Source organism: Tursiops truncatus, chromosome 8 (genome assembly GCF_011762595.2).
Source record: "Tursiops truncatus isolate mTurTru1 chromosome 8, mTurTru1.mat.Y, whole genome shotgun sequence".
Lineage (NCBI taxonomy): Eukaryota > Metazoa > Chordata > Mammalia > Artiodactyla > Delphinidae > Tursiops > Tursiops truncatus.
The window spans coordinates 53,464,134-53,487,379 of record NC_047041.1 but is presented as its reverse complement, the minus strand read 5'-3'; the positions used below and the strand labels follow the sequence as shown (position 1 = coordinate 53,487,379).

The 23,246-nt window shown below is 45.6% G+C and overlaps 2 protein-coding genes across 8 annotated transcripts in view; both read right to left on the bottom strand.

Moving 5' to 3' along the window:
• The window catches only part of INTS4 (integrator complex subunit 4), a 133,317-nt gene extending 130,728 nt beyond the window's left edge, over positions 1–2,589 (bottom strand). For all 4 annotated transcript variants that reach the window (XM_019948670.3, XM_033862194.2, XM_073808388.1 and 1 more), the window contains exon 1: positions 2,450–2,589. In XM_019948670.3, coding sequence (XP_019804229.1) covers positions 2,450–2,503 — 54 coding nt within the window. In that variant the 5' untranslated portion in view covers positions 2,504–2,589. The remainder of the gene's footprint in view (positions 1–2,449) is intronic.
• Positions 2,590–2,797: 208 nt separating this feature from the next.
• Positions 2,798–16,956, bottom strand: KCTD14 (potassium channel tetramerization domain containing 14). 4 transcript variants are annotated; one of them, XR_012333395.1, is made up of 4 exons: positions 16,806–16,956; positions 11,593–12,083; positions 7,335–7,446; positions 2,798–3,354 (listed from the first exon to the last, which is right to left on the bottom strand). XR_012333395.1 is itself a non-coding variant. In XM_073808398.1 (3 exons), exons 1-3 carry the CDS (start codon positions 16,875–16,877, stop codon positions 7,431–7,433), a joined length of 579 nt encoding a protein of 192 aa, XP_073664499.1. In that variant the 5' UTR covers positions 16,878–16,956; the 3' UTR covers positions 2,798–7,430. The 4 variants fall into 4 exon arrangements, 3 of the variants coding, with proteins under 3 accessions (XP_073664499.1, XP_073664500.1, XP_019804365.1); XM_073808398.1 differs by having other exon boundaries at positions 2,798–7,446; XM_073808399.1 differs by lacking the exon at positions 7,335–7,446.
• Between the last annotated feature and the right edge of the window lie 6,290 nt (positions 16,957–23,246).

Below are 23,246 nucleotides of genomic sequence, written 5' to 3'. Positions count from 1 at the left end.
GTGAAGAAATGAGCTCTTCTCTTAAAATCCTTACCAATTTCCATCCTATTCCACACAAATTTGGTCTTCAGTGTTATCTGGGCTGCAGTTAGGTCAAAAGATTGGAAAGATTTTTTTCCCTAGGGAGTATATAAGGAGAAGGACAGACCAATATCTGCTATCATTCAACCATCTACAACATTTTAGTGAGCCAGGCCTTATGGTCTATCCAGGGAACACAGATGAACCACGCATCATCTCTGCCCTCGAGGAGCCCAAACTGGTGGGGAGATATGTACACTAGTAATTATAGTAGCACTCAGTGGTAAGTACAAATAGATGAGTGCTACAGAAGCAGGGGAGGAGAGACTAGAGCAAAAATATAAGTCCACTGAGTGGAGAACAAAGAGAGAGGGAAGCATGACATCCATTCTATGTAAAGGAGACAATAGATACAAAAGTTTGGAGAGGTGCAAACACGTGGCATGCTGGAGGAGGGGTGAGTAGTCTTGGTAAGGGGGAACAACAGAATACTGGAAAGAAAAGAAGTGACATTTCACAACAAAGTGAAAGTAGTTAATGCCACTGAACCCTACACTTAAAAAATGGTTAAAATGATAAATTCTGTGTTATATATATTTTGCCACAATTTTTTAAAAAGGGGGGCAAACGAAACAGAGCCAGGAAATCCCAAAAAGCAAGCCACAGAAGAGGGAGCTCTGTGAAGTCAGAAAGCTTTCCTGAATGTTGACTCATTTTAAAAGTTGAGGAAAACTAATTTCACATAAGAAGGAGCAACAAAAGAGTGTAAAGGTAAATATCAAAGTTATTTTCAGAAAAAAACAAGAATAAGAAGCAAACTAACTTCCCTACACACAATGGGAATACGTCACAAAGTGTCCACAAAACAAAAAAGGCAGTGATACAGCTAGAAGGAATACTGTTAAATCACAAAGAGCTAGGAAGTTTGGCTAGGGAGTTTTTACAAAAAGAAATAGCTGTTAAAAAAAAGGGTTGGGGGGGGGGGGCCTTCCCTGGTGGCGCAGTGGTCAAGAATCCGCCTGCCAATGCAGGGGACACAGGTCCAAACCCTGGTCCAGGAGGATCCCACACGCCACGGAGCAACTAAGCCCGTGCACCACAACTACTGAGCCTGCTCTCTACAGCCTGCAAATCACAACTACTGAGCCCGTGTGCCACAACTGCTGAAGCCCGCGCGCCTAAAGCCCGTGCTCCGCAACAAGAGAAGCCACCGCAGTGAGAAGCCCGCGCACCACAACGGAGTAGCCCCAACTCGCCGCAACTAGAAAAAGCCCGCGCGCAGCAACCAAGACCCAACGCAGCCAACAATAAATAAATAAATTTATTTATTTTAAAAAAACAAGTAGCTGTAAAAAGAGGAAGACTTGATTTGTCGATGCAATTACCTCTTTGTACTACAATCACAGATATGCCGTTCCGTATCTCCCACTCGCCTGTGAGTTCCTAAAGGACAGGGACCCTACTGTGTATTGGACTTTGTAGCTCAGCACCTTTTACCATACCTAATACGTAGTAACCACTCTTTTACTCAGTAAACTCTTGTTGAAGGAATAAATGAAATGTTTAAGGATCAGTGTCCTGCTGGATGGTCTAAAGCTTGCTACTCCACAAGTCTGTGGATGGAAGGATGCTACTGACTGGCATCAATTGAGGGCTTCTCGGAAGTGCAGATTATTGCCTCACCTCCCCGGCCCGATTTACTTACTGAGTAGAATCTACATTTTAAAAAGACCCCAGGTGATTTGGATACACAAAATCTGAGAAGCACGACACAAGGTATGACGTGGGATCAACCTCTACTTCAGCTATATATATGAGGAAATACAAGGAGAATCACTAACTGCTGACACGGGTTTGGCCCACGAGTCCTTAAACAACTCTAAAGGAGGACGGTATTGCCCTCCTCCCTAGGTGAACTGTTCCACCAATGGAAAGTTCCACCCCTATGAAGCCTGTGACCCTCGCCTGCTCCGACTGGGTCTTGAGGATTTCTATAGGCTCCTCTTCCAATCCCTTGAGCTCTGCATACAGCCAACTTGTCCCTGGGCGCTTTTTTTGTAACGGGAGTTGGGAGGCAATTTGCCACTAACTGGCTCATACTCCACCAGAAGCCTCAAAGTCCTCATCTGTAAAATGAGGATGCTAATGTAATACGAATAAAATGAAGTAACGAATAAGATATTTTCGTAGATTGTAAAGCGCTGTTTGTTTCTTCTAATAATTTTTTAGTGTCAGACTGCACGTATTAATGCTGACAACAACAGCGGCAAACGACACGCCCACTAAAGTGTAGCCTCAGAGACGCTGCCTACCAAAGCAGTAGGCATTCAACCCAGCTTTGTGGCGCCTGGTCTGGCAAAGTGCCTGGAGCGTGGAGAACCTTCGCCTACCCCCGACCGGTGCCGGGACCTTTCCTTCCAGAGCTTACCTGAACCACCTTAGTGAATTCCTCGTACACCCGCTTCTTCAGGTGCGCCGCCATGGCCGTCCGCGGACCCTCTCAGCTTCCGTACCCGAGGAGGGAGGTGGAGCGGAGGAGTCCGGAAAACCTACCCAGGCCGGAGGAACCAGCCACGGTCCCACAAGGCAGTGGGGTTCCGGAAAAGAGAGGCCGCTTCCGGCTGCTCGACTGTCCTGTCGCTGTGCCGCTGGATTTGGTCGCCTACGCCACCTGCGCCGGTGAAAGGTAAGCCAGAGCGAGAGCGTAGCGCAGGGGGCGGGGCTTCTGGTGGGAGGAGCCGGGAGGGAAAGGCTAAAGGAGCCAATGGGGGATTTGGGGAGCTTGCTGTTGATCTGAGTGACGGAGAGACTGGCGGGGGAACAGAGCCCAGGAAGGAAGGAAGTACTATCGGGTAAAGGGCAGAGGTGGAGCTTTCCAGAGCTAGAGACAAAACCTGGAGCTGTGTAAGGATTTTGACTCAGGAGATAAGGGAAAGAGGTCAAACTGACGTTCGCATCATTCATTGCTGTTCACAGTATTTGCCATCTGTATGTTGCCTGCACTCTCCTCTTGGTCAAGCCATTACTGGAAAAGTGGTTCACCTTAGTGAACCCAAAAGACACGACTAAGCCAAAGTTAGGAATAAGGAAGGATATATTACTTGCAGCAAGTAAAGAAAACAAAGAATCTTCCCCAATGCATTGTCTCTCCAAACAGGAAAATTGGGGAAGCGTTAAGCTAAGGGAGCGTACATATTCATGAAGGGGCTTGAGCAGAGGAGAATTCATCGTAGAATTGGGGCAGAGGTCAACAGAGTCCAGGCTTTAGTTGATTGAAGTCAGGAGGGTCGACATCATCATTCCATCCTCCACCTAGGTGGGGAGCCTTAGTTCCTGTAGAACCCAAAGACATGTATCAGATTGTTATGTATATGCCTTGGGGAGAAACTTGTTTCTTTTTTTTTTTACCATGTCTCATGGCATGCGGGATATTAGTTCCCCAACCAGGGATCGATCCTGCACCCCCTGCAGTGGAAGCTCTGAGTCTTAACCACTGGACCACTGGGGAAGTCCCAGAAACTTGTTTCTTGACTGCTTTTCCTTTGTTCCTGCATTCCCTCACTTAATTAATTACCGAGATCTATTCAAGGACAAATGTGGTCAGGCTTAGGCCACAAAATGGCTTAGGCCAAAAATTGCTTCCCTTATGTCAAGAAAGCCATGCCTGGTTCCTTCTCTGGGGCCCCCCTACCCTACCTGCTTACAGAAAGCTGGATGCCACCACCCCCACCCCTGCCCCAGCCTAGGGTACTTCTCCCTGCTTTCTCACTCCAGTTGTTCAAAAGCTACCTATCCTTTAAGGACTCAAGCCATCCTCTGACAGCTAGGGGAGAGTGGAAAGAATTCTGAGGCCAAGGGTTAAGCAACAAAGCTTCAGACTGCACAACTCAGATGGGATTGAACCCAGCCGAAACTCACACTTGGATTTGAACCCATGGGCTGGGACTTTTACTCAGCCAAAACTCTGACTGGGACTCAAACCCACTGTCTTTTAATTAAAATTGCTCACCTGGTGTCAGGACTTACTGAAGCTCAGGTTCTTTATGTCTTAGCGCAGAAGGAATTCAGCGAGAGGCAATGCAATATGGAAGACGTGGATTATTTAGAGAGGTACAACATCCCATAGACAGAATGCAGTCCATCTCAAAAAGTGAGAGCAGTGGTGGGAGAAACACACTCCACAGAGTGTGAGCCATCTCAGAAGATGAGAGGCCCTGAAGTATGGGGTAGATGGTTTCTGTGGGCTGAGTAATTTCATAGGCTAGTGAGTGGGAGGATTATTCAACTGTTTGGGGGAAGGGATGGGGATTTCCAGGAATTGGGCCACTGCCCACTTTTTGACCTTTTATGGTCTGCCTTGGAACTGTAGGCGCCTGTAGGTATGTCATTTGGCATATGCTAATGTATTACAATGAGCATATAATGAGGCTCAAGGTCTACTGCCATCTTGGACCTAGTTGATTCTAACCAGTTTATGTCATATCCTCAATGGCTATGTCATTCTTTTTGTTTGTTTGTTTTTTGGCTGCACCACATGGCTTGCAGGATCTTAGTTCTCTGACCAGGGATTGAACCCAGGCCACAGCAGTGGAAGCCCAGAATCCTAACCACTAGGCCACCAGGGAACTCCTGGCCATGTCGTTCTTTTAAAGGTTGTGCCCTGCCCCCTTCCCTCCTATTTCACTACGACTAGCACTTAATGAACAAGTAGCCGCAACTACAATTGCACTAACACCTAGCCTGACAAAGATGTAGTAACAGTGGAATGAAATAACGCAGAAACATTTTGCACAGTAAAGTATGGTTCACTGGTGGTGCAGTGGTTGAGAGTCCACCTGCCGATGCAGGGGACACGGGTTCATGCCCCGGTCTGGGTAGATCCCACATGCTGTGGAGCGGCTGGGCCCCTGAGCCATGGCCGCTGAGCCTGTGCGTCCAGAGCCTGTGCTCCACAATGGGAGAGGCCACAAGAGTGAGAGGCCTGCGTACTGCTGGGCCTCTGCTGCCCGCATCAGCAGGCGGAAGCCCTATTTTTTTTATTATAGCTACATCTGAGTAAATGGGGTAACTGGCAATACTAAGAAGTTACTTTGCTATACTTTTTTCATCATAAAATAAGCTCCTTAGTCAGAAGCAATGTGTGAGATACCATGAAAATGAATAAGGTATCCATAAATGCTAGGGCTGGCAGAAACATTGCAGTTAGGTATCATTAGGGTTCTTCAGGAAAACAGAACCAATAGGATATATAGAGATATTAGGATACTATAACAGAATACCGTATACTGAGTGGCTTATAAACAACAGAAATTTATTTCTCACAGTTCTGGAGGCTGGGAAGTCCAAGGTCAGGGTGCTGGCAGATTCAGTGTCTGGTGAGAGCTCACTTCCTGGTTCATAGATAGCTGTCTTCTCTCCGTGCCAGAGGCAAAGGGGCTCTCTGGGGTCTGTTTTATAAGGGCACTAACCCCATTCATGAGGGCTCCATCCTCAGGACCTAATCACCTCCCAAAGGCCTGACCTCCTAATACCATCACACTGAGGATTAGGATTTCAACATATGAATTTGGAAATGGAGGTGGGGGGGGTGGCGGGTGACACAAACATTGTCTATAGCAGTAGAAAAGTCAAATCTGAATCTGGGATATGTATCTATTCCTATGTGGTTAAATCACCACTCCCTCCCTGATGGAAAGGATAAAGCATATGGTAGCATGATTTGTAAAAAATGGCCCCAATTTTTCCTCTCTCTGTATGTAAATCCTTTGAAGTGTAGCTCTAGAGCTGCTTCCATTAAGAGATGGAATCTCTATCCCCACTCTTTGAATTGGGCTGGCCTTGTGCCTGGCCAGTAGAATACAGCAGAAGTTACAGTGTGCTAGTTTTGAACCTAGGCCTCAAGGTCCACCCACATACCAGTTCTTCAGGTCTATTGTTTGATTTTGGAAACCTACCCTTGCCATGAGAATAAGTCCAACCTAATCTACTGGAGAGTAAATGACCACATGGAACAAAGCCAAGTTGACCCAGCTGAGGCTATTTCAGACCAGCCTCACCCCAGCTGATCCCCCATCTGACTACAGATGCATGAGTGAGATCAAATAAGACCAGAAGAACTGCCCAATTTATAGGCTATGAGAAATAATTAATGGTTATAGTTTTAAGGTATTAAGTTTGGGGGTCAAGAGGTTGTCATGTGGTTAGACAATTCCTAAGCTGCTAACTTCCATAGAGTCAGCTGGTAAGGAGAAAACAAGCCCAAATAGATTTAGGCAGCTTATCATTCACAGCATAGCAGGCAGCATGAATTTCATGTTTGTATTAGTTCTCCTTGCCCTCTAAACACCATGGGAGCAATGCAGGTGAATGCCATGCACAGTAGATCTGTAGCACAGATGAAGAACACTGAGCTTAGGAAACGCTCAATCTTAAAGAAGGAATGCTAGCAAACCTGCCCTCTGGAGAGAGACAATATCGGGGTTTTTTCCCCCAACATTATCTTTATTATACCGGTCAGGAAACGAATTTTCCTGCCAACCCAGTGGGAAACATTTTTATCACCCTGAAATGTCTCCAGGATTGGAGGGTGAAACTAGCTTTATTACCCTGTAATGAAATAAATCTGCATCCTAACCCTAGGCAGCTTTGCAAACATCCTCAAAGCTGTCGATGCCATTTGCTTAGAAATGCCAGCATTTCTCCCAACAGTCTGTTACAGTGCAATACAGCTAACTGATTTGCAGGATTATCTGCCTACTACCAAGAAGTATCTAGTCCCCCGGTGGGAATAATACCATATCAGGGACTCAGTGTTGGTCTCTGCTGTTGGACATCCATCATTGACCAGATCAGCTTTGGCAAGAGGAACTATACCACAGAGCCCACGCACAGACTCCATCCCTACCATCATGGCCACCTTTCTCATGACTCCATTGAGCTCTGGGGAAAGAGGCTGACTGGCACGCACAGTTTTTTTTTGTTGTTTGTTTGTTTGTTTTTATATTTATTTATTTAGGTTGCGCCAGGTCTTAGTTGTGGCATGCAGGATCTTTTTTTAGTTGCGGTATGTGGACTTCTTAGTTGCGGCATGCATGCGGGATCTAGTTCCCCGACCAGGGATGGATCCGGGGTACCCCCCGCATTGGGAGCACGGAGTCTTACCCACTGAACCACCAGGGAAGTCACAGGAATGCACAGTTTGGATCGTTGTGTCCATTTATGTTTTGAAAGCCTCTTCTAGAATGGGTGCCCTCTGGTGGGCATTCATAGGAAACACAAATATTTTCACCATTCCAAGACATTCATCTACATACCAACATCCCAGGCCTTCTTGTCCCCAATCTTCCACTCTCATACTTTCCAAGGCTTTGGCCAACCAGGAAGGGGCCTGGACATGCAGTACCTAGAGATCAGTCTTCCAGGACACTGAGCACAGCAGAAAAGGGAAAAGAATGAATAGAAAGGGGGGCAGGGAAGACAAGGAAAATAAGTAGAAGAAAAATGAAAGAGGTGCTCTAAGAAAACAATGAGACCTGAAAACCTGGCACAGTGCTATGAAGTAGGGTGTCTCCATGAGGGCAATCTCAAAGGTTTTACTGTGTGTTTTTCCTTTGGATTATAGTGACAGTTATATTTAGCATTCAGTTTTAAGTTTTTCTCCTCTGACTATAATTTTCTTTAGTTAATCCCAACAGATCTGAAAAGCCACATATACCCCTACAAATGAATAGAGGTGGTGTTGTTTTTTTTTATTGAGGTATAGTTGATATACAATTTTATATTAGTTTCAGGTGTACAGCATAGTGATTCAATATTTTTATAGATTATACTCCATTCAAAGTTATTACAAAATAATGGCTATATTTCCCTGTGTTGTACAGTATATCCATGTTGTTTATTTATTTTATACATAGTAGATTTTATCTCTTAATCCTATACCCCCCCTTTTTTTTTTTTTTTAACCCTTTGGCCACACTGCACAGCATGAGGGATCTTAGTTCCCCTAACCAGGGACCAAACCCACACCCCCTGCAGTGGAAGCAAGGAGTCTTAACCACTGGACCACCAGAGAAGTCCTTCCCATACCTCTATCTTGCCCCTCCCCCTTCTTCTCCCCACTCATAATCACTAGCTTGTTCTTTATATCTGTGAGTCTGTTTCTGCTTTGTTATATACATTTATTTGTGCTAGTTTTTAGATTCCATGTATAAGTGATAACAGAGAGTATTTGTTTCTCTGTCTGACTGATTTCACTAAGCATAACACCCTCTAAGTCCATCCACATTGTTGCAAATGGCAGAATTTCAGTTTTTTATGGCTAAGTAGTATTCCATAGTATATATACACACATATCTTCTGTATCAATTCATCTGTTGGACACATAGGTTGCTTCTATATCTTGGCTATTGTAAGTAATGCTGCTATGAATATTGGGATGTATGTATCTTTTGTTTTCATCAGATATATACCCAGGAGTAGAACTGCTGGGTCATATGATAGTTCTATTTTTAGTTTTTTAAGGAACCTCCGTATCGTTTTCCATAGTGGCTGTACCAATTCATATTCCCACCAACAGTGTGTGAGGGTTCCCTTTTCTCCAAATCCTTGCCAACACTTGTTATTTGTGGCCTTTTTGATGACAGCCATTCTGACAGGTGTGAGATGATATCTCATTGTGGTTTTGATTTGCAATTCTCTAATAATTAGTGATGTTGAGTATCTTTTCATGTGCCTGTTGGCCATCTGTTCATCTTCTTTGGAAAAATGTCTATTCAGGTCTTCTGCCCATTTTTTAATCGGGGTGTTCAGAGATGGTATTTTGAACATTACTAATGTGCTTTACTTATTTTGCTATTTCAGAGGAAGAGAGGAGATGGTATTATTGGGAAGGCAACCAAGCATGTCAATTTAATTTATGTATTTCTAATTTATATCTTTTATGATATTTCTTTTCTTCATAGCCCTGTAAGCCCCACCACCTTAAATCCTTTTTAGAGCAAAGATTTAATTAAATTGTACTGAATTAAATTAATCTCCTCCCCAATAATTTTAAGCCATCTATAAATGCAATTTTGCTATATAACATTGCATTATATAGATGTAACTAAGTTGGCTTATTTCCGATTGTTTTGCTATTGTAAATTAAGTAGGATAAAAATAGTATGTTATCTTAATTGTATTATGGATTGGGAGTGGGGGGCCGGGGTATTGGAATTGCCTTCGTTTAATAAAATAGTTTGGTAAATTGCTAAGGAAGAGAGTCAGATCCAAAGGGATGCAGGCTAGAGCCAGAGCAGTAAAAGAGGTAGCTAAACTGGAACATGGTCTTTTGGCAAATGACAAGAACACAAGGGGGCTGGTGGAAATTTGGCATGCCTCGAAAGCCTCATTTTGGAACTGGCACAACTGTCACTTCCACACGTATACCATTCGCCAGATTAAGTCATGAGGCCAAGCACGAACTCAGTGGGGTGGGGAAGATTACTCCCACCTACAGAGAAGCATGGCAGGAATAGAGAGGGAAGAAAGAATAGGACACAAATACAATCTACTAGTGAAAAGCCCCTAGTGATGGGGGTGACTAAGGCACCCTTAAGAAGAAATATGCCCAATATTCAGTTTGAAGTTGTTGGCATTTCTGTGTGGTAAACTCCCCTTACTTGCCTGTATTTGCCACAGTCTGCTATGTGCACAAATAGCTGATGGGAGTGGCATTTGTAAAAATTAAGAAAAAGATCTGAGTGTTAACTCTGGGTAAGCCTTGCGTAGAACAGCACAACAGGTTTAAGACATCTAGTTGATCCCTATGCTGAATGAATCTAGCAGAAACAGAGAACCAGGGCTGACCATAAGAAGACAAGCCCTCTGGGAATGTGCAGAAATCTTGGGGAGGACATTGATCTTTCCATAATTCATGAAACTGAGATTTTAAGCAATCCTATTTAGATCTTATGGAGCAGGGTATCTCCTTGGAATCAAATCTCAGAAGTGTAATTACTGATCAAAGGGTATGAACTTTTTTCAGGCTCTTGATGAGTAACGTTGAATTGACTCATGATGTTAAGTTCAAATAGATATTCAGGATTTTTCCACTTTAAATTGTCAACCATATTAAATACCAAAAAAAGAAAAAGAAAAAGAAAATATAGAACAAGCTTCGAAAATAAGAAAAAAAATATACAAGCAGATGCAGTTACTGAATTAAAACGCTCACTGAAAATAACTATGTTCTGAGCGATTTTATGTTTAAATTTGAAATTCTCTGATTCAGTGTTAATTCCTTAAAGCTTCACAGTTAAACCTGACCTTCAGTCCCAGGGAACCCAGGATGGCTGGTAATCCTACTAGGTGGGGAACGGGGGCCATCTATCCCAGACCTGAACTTGGAGAAGGATGAATGTGTCCTCTTTAGAGTTACTTAATGTGTTTGGTTGAGAAGCAGAACCTGAGAGAGTCTCTTGTTTAAGTGGTTTATTGAGGATGTGTTCTCAGGTGAGGGGGAGGGAGGGAAGCAGGGTAAAGCAGAGGAAGACCACTAAGCAAGAATGTGGTGTTCAGTGAAGACTGACTTCAGCCTGATCCCACGAGGAGCTCTAGAATAGGAACTGCACCTCCTTGAGGTGAGGGATCAGTCTGCTGTACCTCCACACAAGCGAGATAGCAATTCTGTTCTTGATCAGATCTCAAAATTAAAGTGCATCAGAATTACCTGGAGGACTTCTTAAAACAGACTGCTGGGCCAACTCCCTGTTTCTGATTCAGTTGGTCTGAGGTAGGGACTAGAGAATTTGTGTTTCTAACAAGTTCCCAGGTATTGGGGATGCTGCCGGTCTAGGGACCACACTTTGAGAACTACTGCTCTAGGTAAGAGGACAGCTGTGACGCTTTAGCAGCCAATACCCGCAGCATCCGGGAAAGGAGATCTGAGCGCCGTCTACTCCAGGTATACTAACTTGGCATCTTCCTCATGAAGGCACATACCAGGGCTAGAAGATTGGACCACAAGCTGAGGCTGGGTAGATTACATTTTTAGGTCTGTCTAGACTCATGACATCCTATTATTTTCCTGTTGTCATCCCGCATCTCCAGCCAAAGCATTGTTGAAACATTCCAGTTCACCTCTGCCTTGCTATTAGACTTCAAGGGAAGGGTCTGGCAGGTACATGAGGCTTTAAAGAGGAAACAGCTGCACCTCTCTAGGCAAGTACAGTGGAGTCAGTTGCAATGAGTGGAAAGTCCTCAAAGGGGAAACACATATTTGGGGGCAAGACAAGTAGACCACCTTGGAAGTTTTTGATGTCTGTTTGTTTTTAAAATTAAAGGAAGATGGCTTTGGAAGGCAACCTTTAATTTCGTAAGTCCCACCAGAGCTCGTAACAAACAGCCCCCACCCCTGGGGATCACCACCAGCTGAAGCTGAAGGTATAGAAGTAGTCGGAGACCTTGGCCGGTAATGGACTGTTGTGTGAATAGTGTACCTGGTACCCTTGGGCCTTAATGTCCATGTTCATGCAGTCCAGGAGGTCCCTGATATCCAGGGCTGCCTTCCAAGGCCCGAATTTGACCACTGACCTCTTGTCCGCCTCCAGGGAGCGCAGGGCGTCCGCGCAGTTTGCATCATCCTTTTCGTTTTGTACTAGGCACACCAGAACTCTAGAGCAGCGCGCCGCCACGGCCTCAGCACGCGCCAGGCGCACCATAAGCTCCAGGTTCTCACTGTAGCCTGGCACCTGCAGCAAAAACTGCTTCCGAGCTACCTGCTCACCAAAGATCTGTGGCATGTCCTCCAAGAGTTTGATTAAAGGCTTGATTTCGTAGAACTGAGCCTCACGGTACACCTCGGGGATGTGCTGTGTGGGCAGCTGCCCACTGCGCAGATATTCCAGGATGGGTCCAAAATAGGTGCCGCAGCGATCGATGAAGAAGCGTCCCTCCGCATCCAGGCAGGCCTTGGCGGAGCTGGAGAACATCTCTGCCAGCTTTGAGCCTGGGAGTTTTCTCAGGGTGCCCAAGGTGGTGGTATAGAACTCACCCCCAACGTTCAGCTCCACTACAGGAGATTCCTGGGGGCACAAGAGGCAGAGTGAACCCACAGCGCCATCTCCAGGGAGCTCATGATTTATTCTCATCCAAAGAACAATACCCTACAGAATTTAGGGGAGCCATAATGATTGGCTTCAGCTTATTGGAATGTCCATCTTACTGAAGGGGGTTATATTTATGCTGTACAGCTACAGAGAGTAGGCATTTTAAGGAAGAAAAATATTTTAGTTTGATATAAGAATACCCATTCAAGCATTTGCATTTTCTCATTTAGGTCACAGAATATTAGTGGAAGCAAGTCACACGGACAATACCTCTAAAGCGTGTGGCCTGTGGCTAGGCTTTTTCCTTCCCTAGGCCTCAGTTTCCTTGTTTATAAAGTGAGGATATGGGGACTTCCCTGGCGGTCCAGTGGTTAGGACTCTGTGCTTCCACCACAGGGGACACCGGTTCAATCCCTGGTTGGGGAATTAAGATCCCACATGCCATGTGGCATGGCCAAAAAATAAATAAATAAACTATAATGAGGATATGGAGCTATTGTGAAGTCAAGAGTTCCTGACAGGGATGCTTAGATATAAGATACAGTAAAAAAAAAAAAAAAAAAAAAAAGTGGGTGGGGGGAGGTTGGGGGTGCAAAACATTTTCAACCTTTCAGAAAGGCTAAAGAAATCACACATGTATTCATTCGGGAATCATTTCTTTGGTACTTACTGCATGTCCACATCCGTGCTGGAAGTGGGGATAAAAATTCTTATTTCATATAGAGCAGAAGTTCTGATTAGCAGTTGGCATGACTTTGATTAACAAATGTAATTTGATGGGTATTTTTTCAAAATATGGGCCCATGGGATTAAATAACAAGAATATCCTTGGTGGTGACAAGGTTGGTAACACCAAATACAACAGGCGTAAAACTGCCCCATAAATGGTAAAGTATGGTGCAAATGTAAGTTAGATTTAGCTGTTCATCAGAATTTTTAGAGGCCTCTTCTCTAGATCAGACCTTGGGCTGAGCACTAAGGATGTGGGTGAGGCCCATGTGATATCTGCCTGGAAATGCCCACAGGCGAGTGCAGAGAGGGACCTGGAAAGAGACTGAGGGTCGGGCTGCATCTGGGGAATGCTGCCACACAGACCTAACAAAAATACCATAATACTCTATAGCAATTATTACACATGAGGTGATACACCGGTTGTTATCCTTACAAACCCAGCTTCCTGAACAACTTCCATCTTTTAAAATTCACTCACTCATTCAATAAAACACGTATGTGCCTATTTTGTGCCAGGTAGCTGGGACACAGTGAGGAACAAGCAGGACACAGAACCTACCCTCACAGTCTAGTAACTGTGCAAAGTGCTTTACATACACTCTGCAACTCAACCCTCATAGTAATCCTATGATGAATGTATTAAATCCCCATTTTCCAGATGAAGAAACTAAGGCTTAAGGAGGTGAAGTTCAAGTTGCTTAAGACCAACCAGCTACTAAGCGATAATGTCAGGATTTGAACTCAGGTCTGATTTACCACTTAGTCATTACATAAATTGATTTTCAACCTTCAAACACCTCCACTCTTCAATCCCTATTCATCCAACAGACTGTAGGGAGGACCTATTCCACCCAAGCCTCCTCTGAAGCAGATGGACAGGACAAGGTCCCTGCCCTTGAGGAGCTCATAGGGGAGAAGGGGAAACAGATGGCTTAAATGTGTAGGTGCTGATGGGGAAGACTCAAAGGTAGAAGGGATTGGCTCTTTTTGTAGATGTGTGTTGGAGGTTGTCAGGGAAGGTTTCCTAGGGGATGTGATGGCTGCTGCTGTGGAAAAGATCTACAGTATTAGGGGGAAGGCTGGATTTCCAAACTGGAGACTCCACTCCAGGTCATTACAGGGCCAGGGATAGGGACAGGACTCAGGAATGTCCTTCAGTCAGATTTAGGTGTGACTTCCTTTTCAGCTTGTCTGTGGGCTCTACCTCTAAGATTAAAGTACTAGAATTAAGAGAACTCAAGGCAGCCAAACTGCTGGGGAGAACTGAGTTGCCATGGCAACAGCTCCTACCAAGGGACAGTTCTGCTAGCTGGAATGGAGAAGGGAGAAATGAGGTTGCAGTCTGACAGCAGCCAAACAATACAGCCCTGAGAAAAATAAGCCCAGAACCTGTGACGCCCTGTTCTTCCCATAAACCTCAACGCTCCTTGGCAAGGCTGTTTAGTTAACCCTAAGGTGGCTCTGTAAAGCAGGCAGTTAAATGTGAATTTGCAGACTTTAACCCCTGAATGGATCGATGATGGACTCTCATCACTCCTGTACCACTGAGAGCTCTTAACGTCCCCACATTACAGGCGAGGAAAGCTCAGAAAGAGGGGTCACACAGCTAGGAGGTGAGGAAGTTGGAGCTGGGATCAAATCCATATCAGTCTGACTTCAGGACAGTGTGGATGCCCTACCCCCACCCTCCCAACATCCAGTCGCACCGCTGCCAGTAATTAGCTATGTTCCTAGGGCATCGCACTTCCTTCTCTGGGCCTAAGTTTAGTCATCTGTCAAATAGTGAGGCAAAATCGATGAAGAGAACTCTAAGACTCTCCAGCTTTGAAAGTTTAATGAATCCCATCACTTCAAATGTTGTTTCTGAAGCTCATTTCCAGATGCTACACAAAATAGTCCCCTGCCCTGATATTCGCAGCCCCATTTCTTTATCAGCCAAGACCTGGGCCCTGTTCCCAAGCTTCCTAATTATGTCCCTTTTCCCTCCATGTTTTCTAAAAACTCCAAATCTCTTTGGAAATCCCAGACCTCCTACCTCATCCATAAATACTACTGTGTGTGTTTCGAGCAGATAAAGACTTCTTTTCCATCCCTCTTCCAGACCACCTGCCCTTCCTCATGGCCCCTCTTCCCCACCTGTGCTACCAGTCACCCTGCTGGAGCATTCCTGAGTGGGCAAGCCTGACCCAGGCCCTGTGTGCACAGGCCGGGGAAATGTGGTCTTTGGGAGCCTCTGCTGGGTACCAGGCTACTGCTGGCCACGAGGACACAGGGATGAATCAGGCCCAGCTCTCATCCCACCAAACATTCATACATTTCCTTAGGTCACACTTAGTCTAGTCAGTGGAGGGACACCCCCATTCATATGTCTCCCAAGCCCAAGATCTCTCCCCACACCACAACTTTGACCTTTTCCCACTGTACCCTATCTCGGTCGTCTGAGCCAGAAACCTAGACTCTAATCTTGCACTCTGCTCCTGTCCTCAACCTCCCCACACACAGGTAATCAGTCACCAAGTCCTGGCCATTCTAAATGTGTGGTCAGTTCCATGGCTCCCAGCTCCCTCAAATATCCTCCCCCAATCCAGTCTCTATTCTGAAACCAAAGCAGTTTCTCTGAAGCGGAAATCCAGTCTGGTCACCACCTGCATTAAACACTTCAGTGATCCCACATTTCTTTACAGGTTAACTCGAGACTGCTTAACAAGGTTTACAAGGTCCTTTGCAACCCTGGCAATCAACTACCAGAGCCAACTACTGCTCCCCAACGCCAACCCATTCAGAGCAGGCTGGGCCCCACTGCCCCCAGGACTTCACTCATTTAACACCCCCAGTCCCTTCAGTCAGCCCACTCATCCTTCAAGGTAATTCCTCCGGGAATTTTCTGGATAGGTTGTCTCCTTGTGATTTCAGAGGGCCATGTACTTCCCCTTGTCATGGTAGTTACGTCTCTTGTAATTCTTTTCCTTCATCTGTATCCCACACTAGATTGGGAGGATCCTAAGGGAGGACTATCCCAGATTCATCTTTATGTTACCAGTACCTACTACGGTGCTCAGCACACCAGGGATGCTCCATAAGTGTCTGCTGAATTGAACTGCACTTACCCTCAGCACTGACTTACAGGAGCGCCTGGTATTCTGATAAAGGCCAATCTTGCCCTACTTGGCATCATGCACGGTGCTGGCTTCCTCCTTTGCCCGGTAATTAATTCAGACATTTATTGGGTACCTTGAGCGGCCCCTGCCTCTGAGCAGGTGACATTGTCACTAGCCAGGAACAATGAGGTTATCGTCATCCTATTGAAAAGAGCCACAGTCGCCCCACTGCCGGATCTGCTTTCCCTTCCTGCAAGTCTTCAGGATGGCACGTAGCCGGGGAGAGGTTAAATGTTCTGATCCTTGAGTGCTCTGGGCTTTTTCTTGATCCTCCCCCCACCCCCCGGGCCCCCCACCCAAGCCCTGGGAGGGAACGGGCAAGCAGGAGGACTCAGGACCCAGCCAGAGGTCAGGGACAGGCTAGAGAGGGTGGGTGAGGGAATGAATGATACTCTGGCCAGCCCTCAGTTGGGTCTACTCCCACCGGCAGGAGGGGAGGGGCAGGGGAAGAGGAGGGGCAGAGGAAGAGCAGTGGACTGGGGCAAGCCAGGGGACTGAGAGACGAGACGCAAAGAGAAGAAGGAGGAGACAAAGGCAGCCAAGCAGGAAAGAGGGCATAGAGGAGAGACTGGACTGAGCCGGAACCGGAATCGAGGCTGTGGCGCGGAAGGAGAGATCAAAGCGTTAGGAACTGACCAGGTGAAAAGAGAGCGCCCAGCCGCAGGCCGAGACGGGCGCGCCGGAAGCAGGGAAATTCAGACCCGCGGGGAGGGAAGGACGGGGGGGGCCCTGGAAGGAGTGAAAGAAGGGAGAGGCGCGGGGCCGGAGCCAGCAGGGTCTTCTCGTCCACCCCGGGCTTCGCACTCACCGTCCGACGGCCCGCGGGGGTTACGGCCCGGCGCAACGGCCGGGAATCGGGCTCCGAGGTCAGGCTCATCATCCCGGCCCCGCAGGCGCTGGCGCTGCGCAGCCAGGCTGCCGCTCGCCGGTCCCGCACAGCCCGCCACGTGCGCGGTACTTGTGGCTGGCGGAAGTGCTCCTCGCTCCCGCCCCGGGGTGGGGGAATCTGTACCCAGGGTGTGGTTAGAACCCTGATTGGGCTGGAGTTGGAGGCCTTGCGGTGAAACCTTAGGCTAGTCACTGTCCCTCTGTTGCCTGGTGTTGCGGGACAGCCAAATGGGGGAGGCAGAGGGAACTGACATTGACGACCTTGAGACTGTCTCCACTCACTACAGTCCTAGGGGTAAAGGATGAGCGACACCCATTTTACAGGTAAGAAGAGTGAGCTTCCAGGAGATAGGGCGGCCAGTTATTCACCTCAGATCAGCTGCTGAAAGTGCAGAGCATGACCAGTGATGAGAAGAGCTAGGTCCCTGTTGTGTGAGTTATTTTGCTTGTTAAAACATAATCCTTATGAAGGGGGGCATTACTCTTCGGTAGTATGGGCCTGCATAATGACCTTCCAAAGAGGACAGTATGGAAAGAGGAGGGGAAGAAGAGTAACCGTACAGTGGGGAAAATGACAAACGCAACTTCAGCCAGGTGATCAAGACCAACATCAGAAGTCATAAATCATGATGATAGTATGTATCCTTGATATGATGTGATGAAAATGGCACTTTGCCTCTGTGATCTTCCTCCCCAAAACCCATAACCCCAGTCTAATCATGGCAGTTCCTCAAAAAAAAAAACTACAAGTAGAACTATTATATGATCCAGCAAATCTACTTCTGGTTATATATGAAGAAAATTAAAAGCAGGACCTCCAAGACATATTTGCACACCCATTTCATAGCAGCATTATTCACAGTAGCCAAGAGGTGGAATATCCGTCAATGGATGAATGATGCATAAGCAAAAGCGGGATATATGTACAATGGAATGCTATTCGGCCTTAAAGAGGAAGGAAATCCTGTCACATGCTACAGCATGGATGAATCTTGAGGACATTAAGTGAAATAAGCCAGTAACAAAAAGACAAACACTGCATGATTCCACTTATATGAGGTACCTAAAGTAGTCAAATTAATAGAAACAGGAAGTAGAAGAGTGGTTACCAGGGGCTGGGGGGAGAGGGAGAAGGGGAATTGTTTAATGGGTAGAGAGTTCCAGTTTTGCAAGATGAAAAAGTTCTGGAGATCTGTTTCACAGCAATGTAAAAATATTTAACACTACTAAACTATACCCCTAAAAATGGTTAAGATATAAATTTCATCTTATGTGTTTTTTAACACAATTTTTTTAAAATATGACTTTTGGTCATAAACTAATGGTACAGAAACTTGGAAAAAATAATAACAATAATAACCAGACAATATCTGGTGAAAAAAAATAGAGCTTTGGAGTGTGACAACTGGGAATGGAACGCTAGACCTGTCGTTTACCAGCTGTGTGATCATCCGTCACTTCCCCTCTCAAAAGAGCCCAAATTTCCTCTTTGTAAAATACATGCAAATACTTACTTTCTGGGTTGTTGTGAGAATTAAGAGGAAAAAAATCTATCGTGTTTCCCAAACTTCCCTGTTGCTAAGACTCTCTCAGAATGCTTGTTGAACATCATTCCAGAGCCCCACCTCCAGAGTACTGAAACCAAATTACCAAGGAAGGGCCTGGGAACCTGCATATTTAACAAGCATCGTGTCATCTTAGAAATTTGGGAAAAACTAGAATGATGCATTTACTGGCCTAGGAAGAATGGGGCTCAGTGAATGTCAGTGCTCATTCCCCCTGACTCTATGACAACACCCTTCCAACATCAGCCCATCCAGCCGTGGATAACTTTCCAATCTTTTCTTCTTCCCCATGTGGGTTGTCACTCCATTTCATGTTCACCCAAGAGTTACCGATACTGACCTTAGCTAGGGGTTAGGGGCTGCAGACACAAGTGTGCAAGACATGTCTGTTCCAAAGATATGAACACAAATAACTTTAATGAAAGAGTAAATGAGCATATGAAAATATGCTGGAAGTCCATGTTACTGGAAATCCTCCTACTAAAAAGCATCTCAAAATATTGAAAATATTGAATATATGTATGTCTATATGTCTGAGCTCTCAAGAAAGTCAAGGAACTTCTCTGAGGTGCTCTGAGATGTTTGAACACCAACTCCATGGACTCCCCTGGGATTATCTCCAACCCTGAGTAACCTAGAACTTTTATTTTCAGGGGAGAGAGAGTAGGAGACAAAGTCTAGGCCACTCACAGGGTTGGATGTCAGATCAGAGACTATAAAAGGGTAAATTATTAAAAATCCACCACTCAAATGTGAATCCTGTGGAAACATCTATCTCATTCCTCGGTTCTGGGTAGAGAAAAGTCTCCCCTGAAAAATTCTGGCAATACGCTAGAGCTCAAATAGATCCAGGGTCCAAATATTCATTTTTTTCATGATCAACAAGAGCAACAACAACAAGGAACTTAATTTAAAACGGACCTGGATTGGTAATGCCCCAGATGTCTGACAAAATGAAAACCCTTCCTGGAGGTAAGTGCACAGTCAAACCAAGCCTCAGAGAATTCACACAGATAGCAGTCCAACAAATGCAAGCTCAGAATCAAAAGTCACCACAAAAGGACACAAGGTACAGTGAGCAAGAGTCAATAGATCCACAAGCACCTCAAATACTGAGATTACTGGGTATAGAATATAAAATAAGTGTTTACTGTGCTTAAGTAACTATAGAGAAGGGTGTATTTAAAACCTGAGTGAAGACCAAGAAGGTATGATCAGAAATGACCAGGCAGGCTTCTCTAGTGGCGCAGTGGTTAAGAATCTGCCTGCCAATGCAGGGGACACAGGTTTGAGCCCTGGTCCGGGAAGATCCCACATGCCGCGGAGCAACTAAGCCCGTGCACCACAACTACTGAGCCTGCACTGTAGAGCCCACGAGCCACAACTACTGAGCCCGTGTGCCTAGAGTCCGTGCTCTGCAACAAGGGAAGCCACCACAATGAGAAGCCCGCACACTGCAACAACGAGTAGCACTTGCTCACCGTAACTAGAGAAAGCCTGCACACAGCAACAAAGACCCAATGCAGCCAAAAATAAATAAATAAATAAATTTATATTAAAAAAAATGACCAGGCAGATTTGAAAAAAGCCAAATAGATCTTCTAGAAATGAAAAATAAAATAACTGAAAAGTTACTGAAAATTACTAGGGGTTGAGAAAATGCAATCAAAGGGAGCAATGTTGTACTATTTTTCATCCATCATTTTGGCAAATATTGAGAGGAATAACAATGTGCCAGAGTGGGTAAGGATGTAAGAAAAGAACTCAAACTTCACTGATTGGATGTGAACTGCTGTGATCTTTTTTGGAAAGCAATACGGCCATAGCTACTAAAATTTAAAAAAAATACAGATATCATTTGACCCAATATTTCCACTTTTGAGAATCTATCGAATAGAACTAAAAGCACTTCTCTGAAAGGATATATGAACAAATATGTGTATTACTGTTTTGTTTGTGATGGCAAAAATTAGAAATGTAGATATATGGTTGAATAAACCATGGTTTGTCCATGCCGTGGAATTCTATGCAGCTATTTAAAAGAGTGAGGTAGATCTACATCTGTTCACTCATCCATGATTTATTAAGCAATTAAAAATAAATATCGGAGCAGTGTTTACTACGGAAATTCAGTAAAGACAAACATAAACCTCCTCATATAAATTTATATCTATTTATCTGAGCGTATACTCAGAAAAGTGTAGAATGATACACAGTGGGTGTTACCATTGGTTATTCAGTAGGACGGGATAGAAATGAAGAGGGGAAATTATTGATTAAGAAATGTTTTTCTTAATACCTGTTTGTATTATGTCACTAGTTGCAGTGAACATGAAAAAGTATAAAAGAGCAAAAGAAAAAAAAAGAAAGGCAATAACATAACACAAGAAGAAGACATTACAAAAGGAAGTTAGCTTTTCAGTTTGAGGGGCCTGGAAAGGCTTCATGGAAGCGGTGGCACATAAGCTGGGTCTTGAAGCGGGGAGAGATTAGTTGAGAGAAGCCTGCGGGGGTTTCCTCCCAGCAGAGGGGTCACCTGTGCCAAGAAAAGGAGGAAAATGAAAGGAAAATGATCATGTGTTGAACACCGGCACTGAACACAGACTCTTGTATCAATTCTTCCAAGCAATTAGACTTATTGTACAGGTGAGGGAACCGAGGCTCAGAGAAGTTCAGTGAATGGCAGAAAGCCACACAGCTGGTAATTGGCAGAACCAAGCTTAAACTCCATGTCTTTCTCACTCCAAAATTCTTTTTCTGTGACTGGAAAGAATTGCTTTGTATTTGGCTGCTATGATCTGAATGTTTGTGTCCCCCCAAAATTCATGTTGAAACCTAACCATCAATGTGATGATGTTAGGAGATGGGGCATTTGGGAGGTGATTAAGTCATGAGGGTGAAGCCCTGAAGAATGGTATTAGTGCTCTTATAAAAAAATGAGACCCCCAGAGAGCTCTCTAGCCCCTTCCTTCCACCGTATGAGGACATAGCAAGAAGATGGCCATCTATGAACCAGAAAGCGGGTTTCATTAGACACCGAATCTACCAGCACCATGATCTTGCACTTCCTAACCTCCAGAATGGTGAGAAAAAAATGTTTGTTGTTTATAAACCACCCAATTTACAGTATTTTTGTTATAACAGCCTGAATAGATTAAGACACTGGGCAAGGTGTGTACCTTGAACATTATGACTTGCAAATGGGATTGAGCCATGGGGAGGCAGCTGTGATCTCCTCAAAGCAGGCTTCCCTGCCCGCTGCATCTGGGTTAGGGAGCTTCCCATGGGCCGGCTCCACACGGCACGTGTCCCCCCTTCCCCTTGCATTGTCTGACTCCTCCCAGTGGGTTGATCAGCCGCATGGGCCAGGATGATTCCATGGGGATGCTGAGTTCTGAAGGGTCATCACCCCAGAAAGGAGGGCCGGACAGTTGGAGGGACAGTGGGCACTTCTGACAGCACCAAGAACCCTGGGCGCCATTTCCTGTTTCTCCCCCAGCTCCAGCTGCCCTGAAACAACCTGCACTCCTATGCTTTCTTGCTTTTGTTTATGTTGTTCCTTGTGCTCAAAATGCCTTTCCCCACCAGCTTCTTCTCTCTGGAAAACTCCTACACAGCTTTCAAGACCCAAGTCAAATGGCCCTCTTCCTTTTATATCCATTAGCACATTTGACCCTCACCATTCAAAATAGGAATTAGCACCTCCATTTTATGTATGAGGACCCCAAGGGTCCAAGAAATGAAGTGCCTCTTTAAGAGTCCTTCAGCACCGGGAGACAAGAGACCGACTGGGGTTCCAGTTCTGGCTCTACCATTCGTGTGTAATCTTGGCCAAATCCGTCTCCCTCTCTGGGCCTCAGTTCTTCACCTGTAACGTGGTGGGGGTTGGGATATTGTTTGAGATGGTCTCTGGGAAACTGTCTGGCTTGATGCTATGGCAACAAAAGAATTCAAACAGTCCCTTGGTGTTGCCTAAAACTGGATCTTGTTTCCCTTTGGCCTGAATCCAAGAGCAAGCGCTGCTTCCCTCTGCCCTCCTCCCACGCACCCTACTCTTTGTTCTTCTTCCTGAGACAAAGCTGCCAGCCCCTCTCCTCTCCAGGCTGCTGGGCTTTGGGCCAGCCAGCAAAGTGGCAGCTGGGACTCAGATGAAAGGGCCCTCAGAGGGCTGCCAGTGGCAGAGTGCCCAGCCCAGCCCAGCCCAGCCCAGGCCTGGCAGCCCTGGGCCCAGCTGTCGCTTGAAGCATCCTGCCACCACTCCCACACAAGGCTCCCTTTGTGAGTTCCACAGTGGGGGAGACCCCTGCCAACCCACAAGAACCCTCTTCCCTTCCCTCTGCTCCATGCCTGTTTGAGAAATATCCAGGTCTTTATAGAATGGTCCAGGACCGAACCAGACTGGTCTGACTTTGGGCCAGGTGCTTTGGAGAGTTTTGTTCCATTTCACCTTCAGAACAAATAGCAGGTAGTGCTGTTCCCCTTTAGAGATGGGGGACATAGATATCTGAGGGCCTACTATGTGTCAATCGTGGCATCAGGTACTGGGAGTTAGACAAGAGCATGTGTTTCTCCCGCCCTCCCTCCCTCCCTTTCTCCCTTCCTTCCTTTCTTTCTTTCCTTATTCCTTCCTGCCTTTCTTTTCCAAACACTCTCTAGGGGTCTTTCTTATTTCTTTTTTAAAAAAGAAGTCATGGGACTTCCCTGGTGGCACAGTGGATAAGTCTCCGCGCTCCTGATGCAGGGGGCCTGGTTTGATCCCTGGTCAGGGAACTAGATCCCACATGCATGCCGCAACT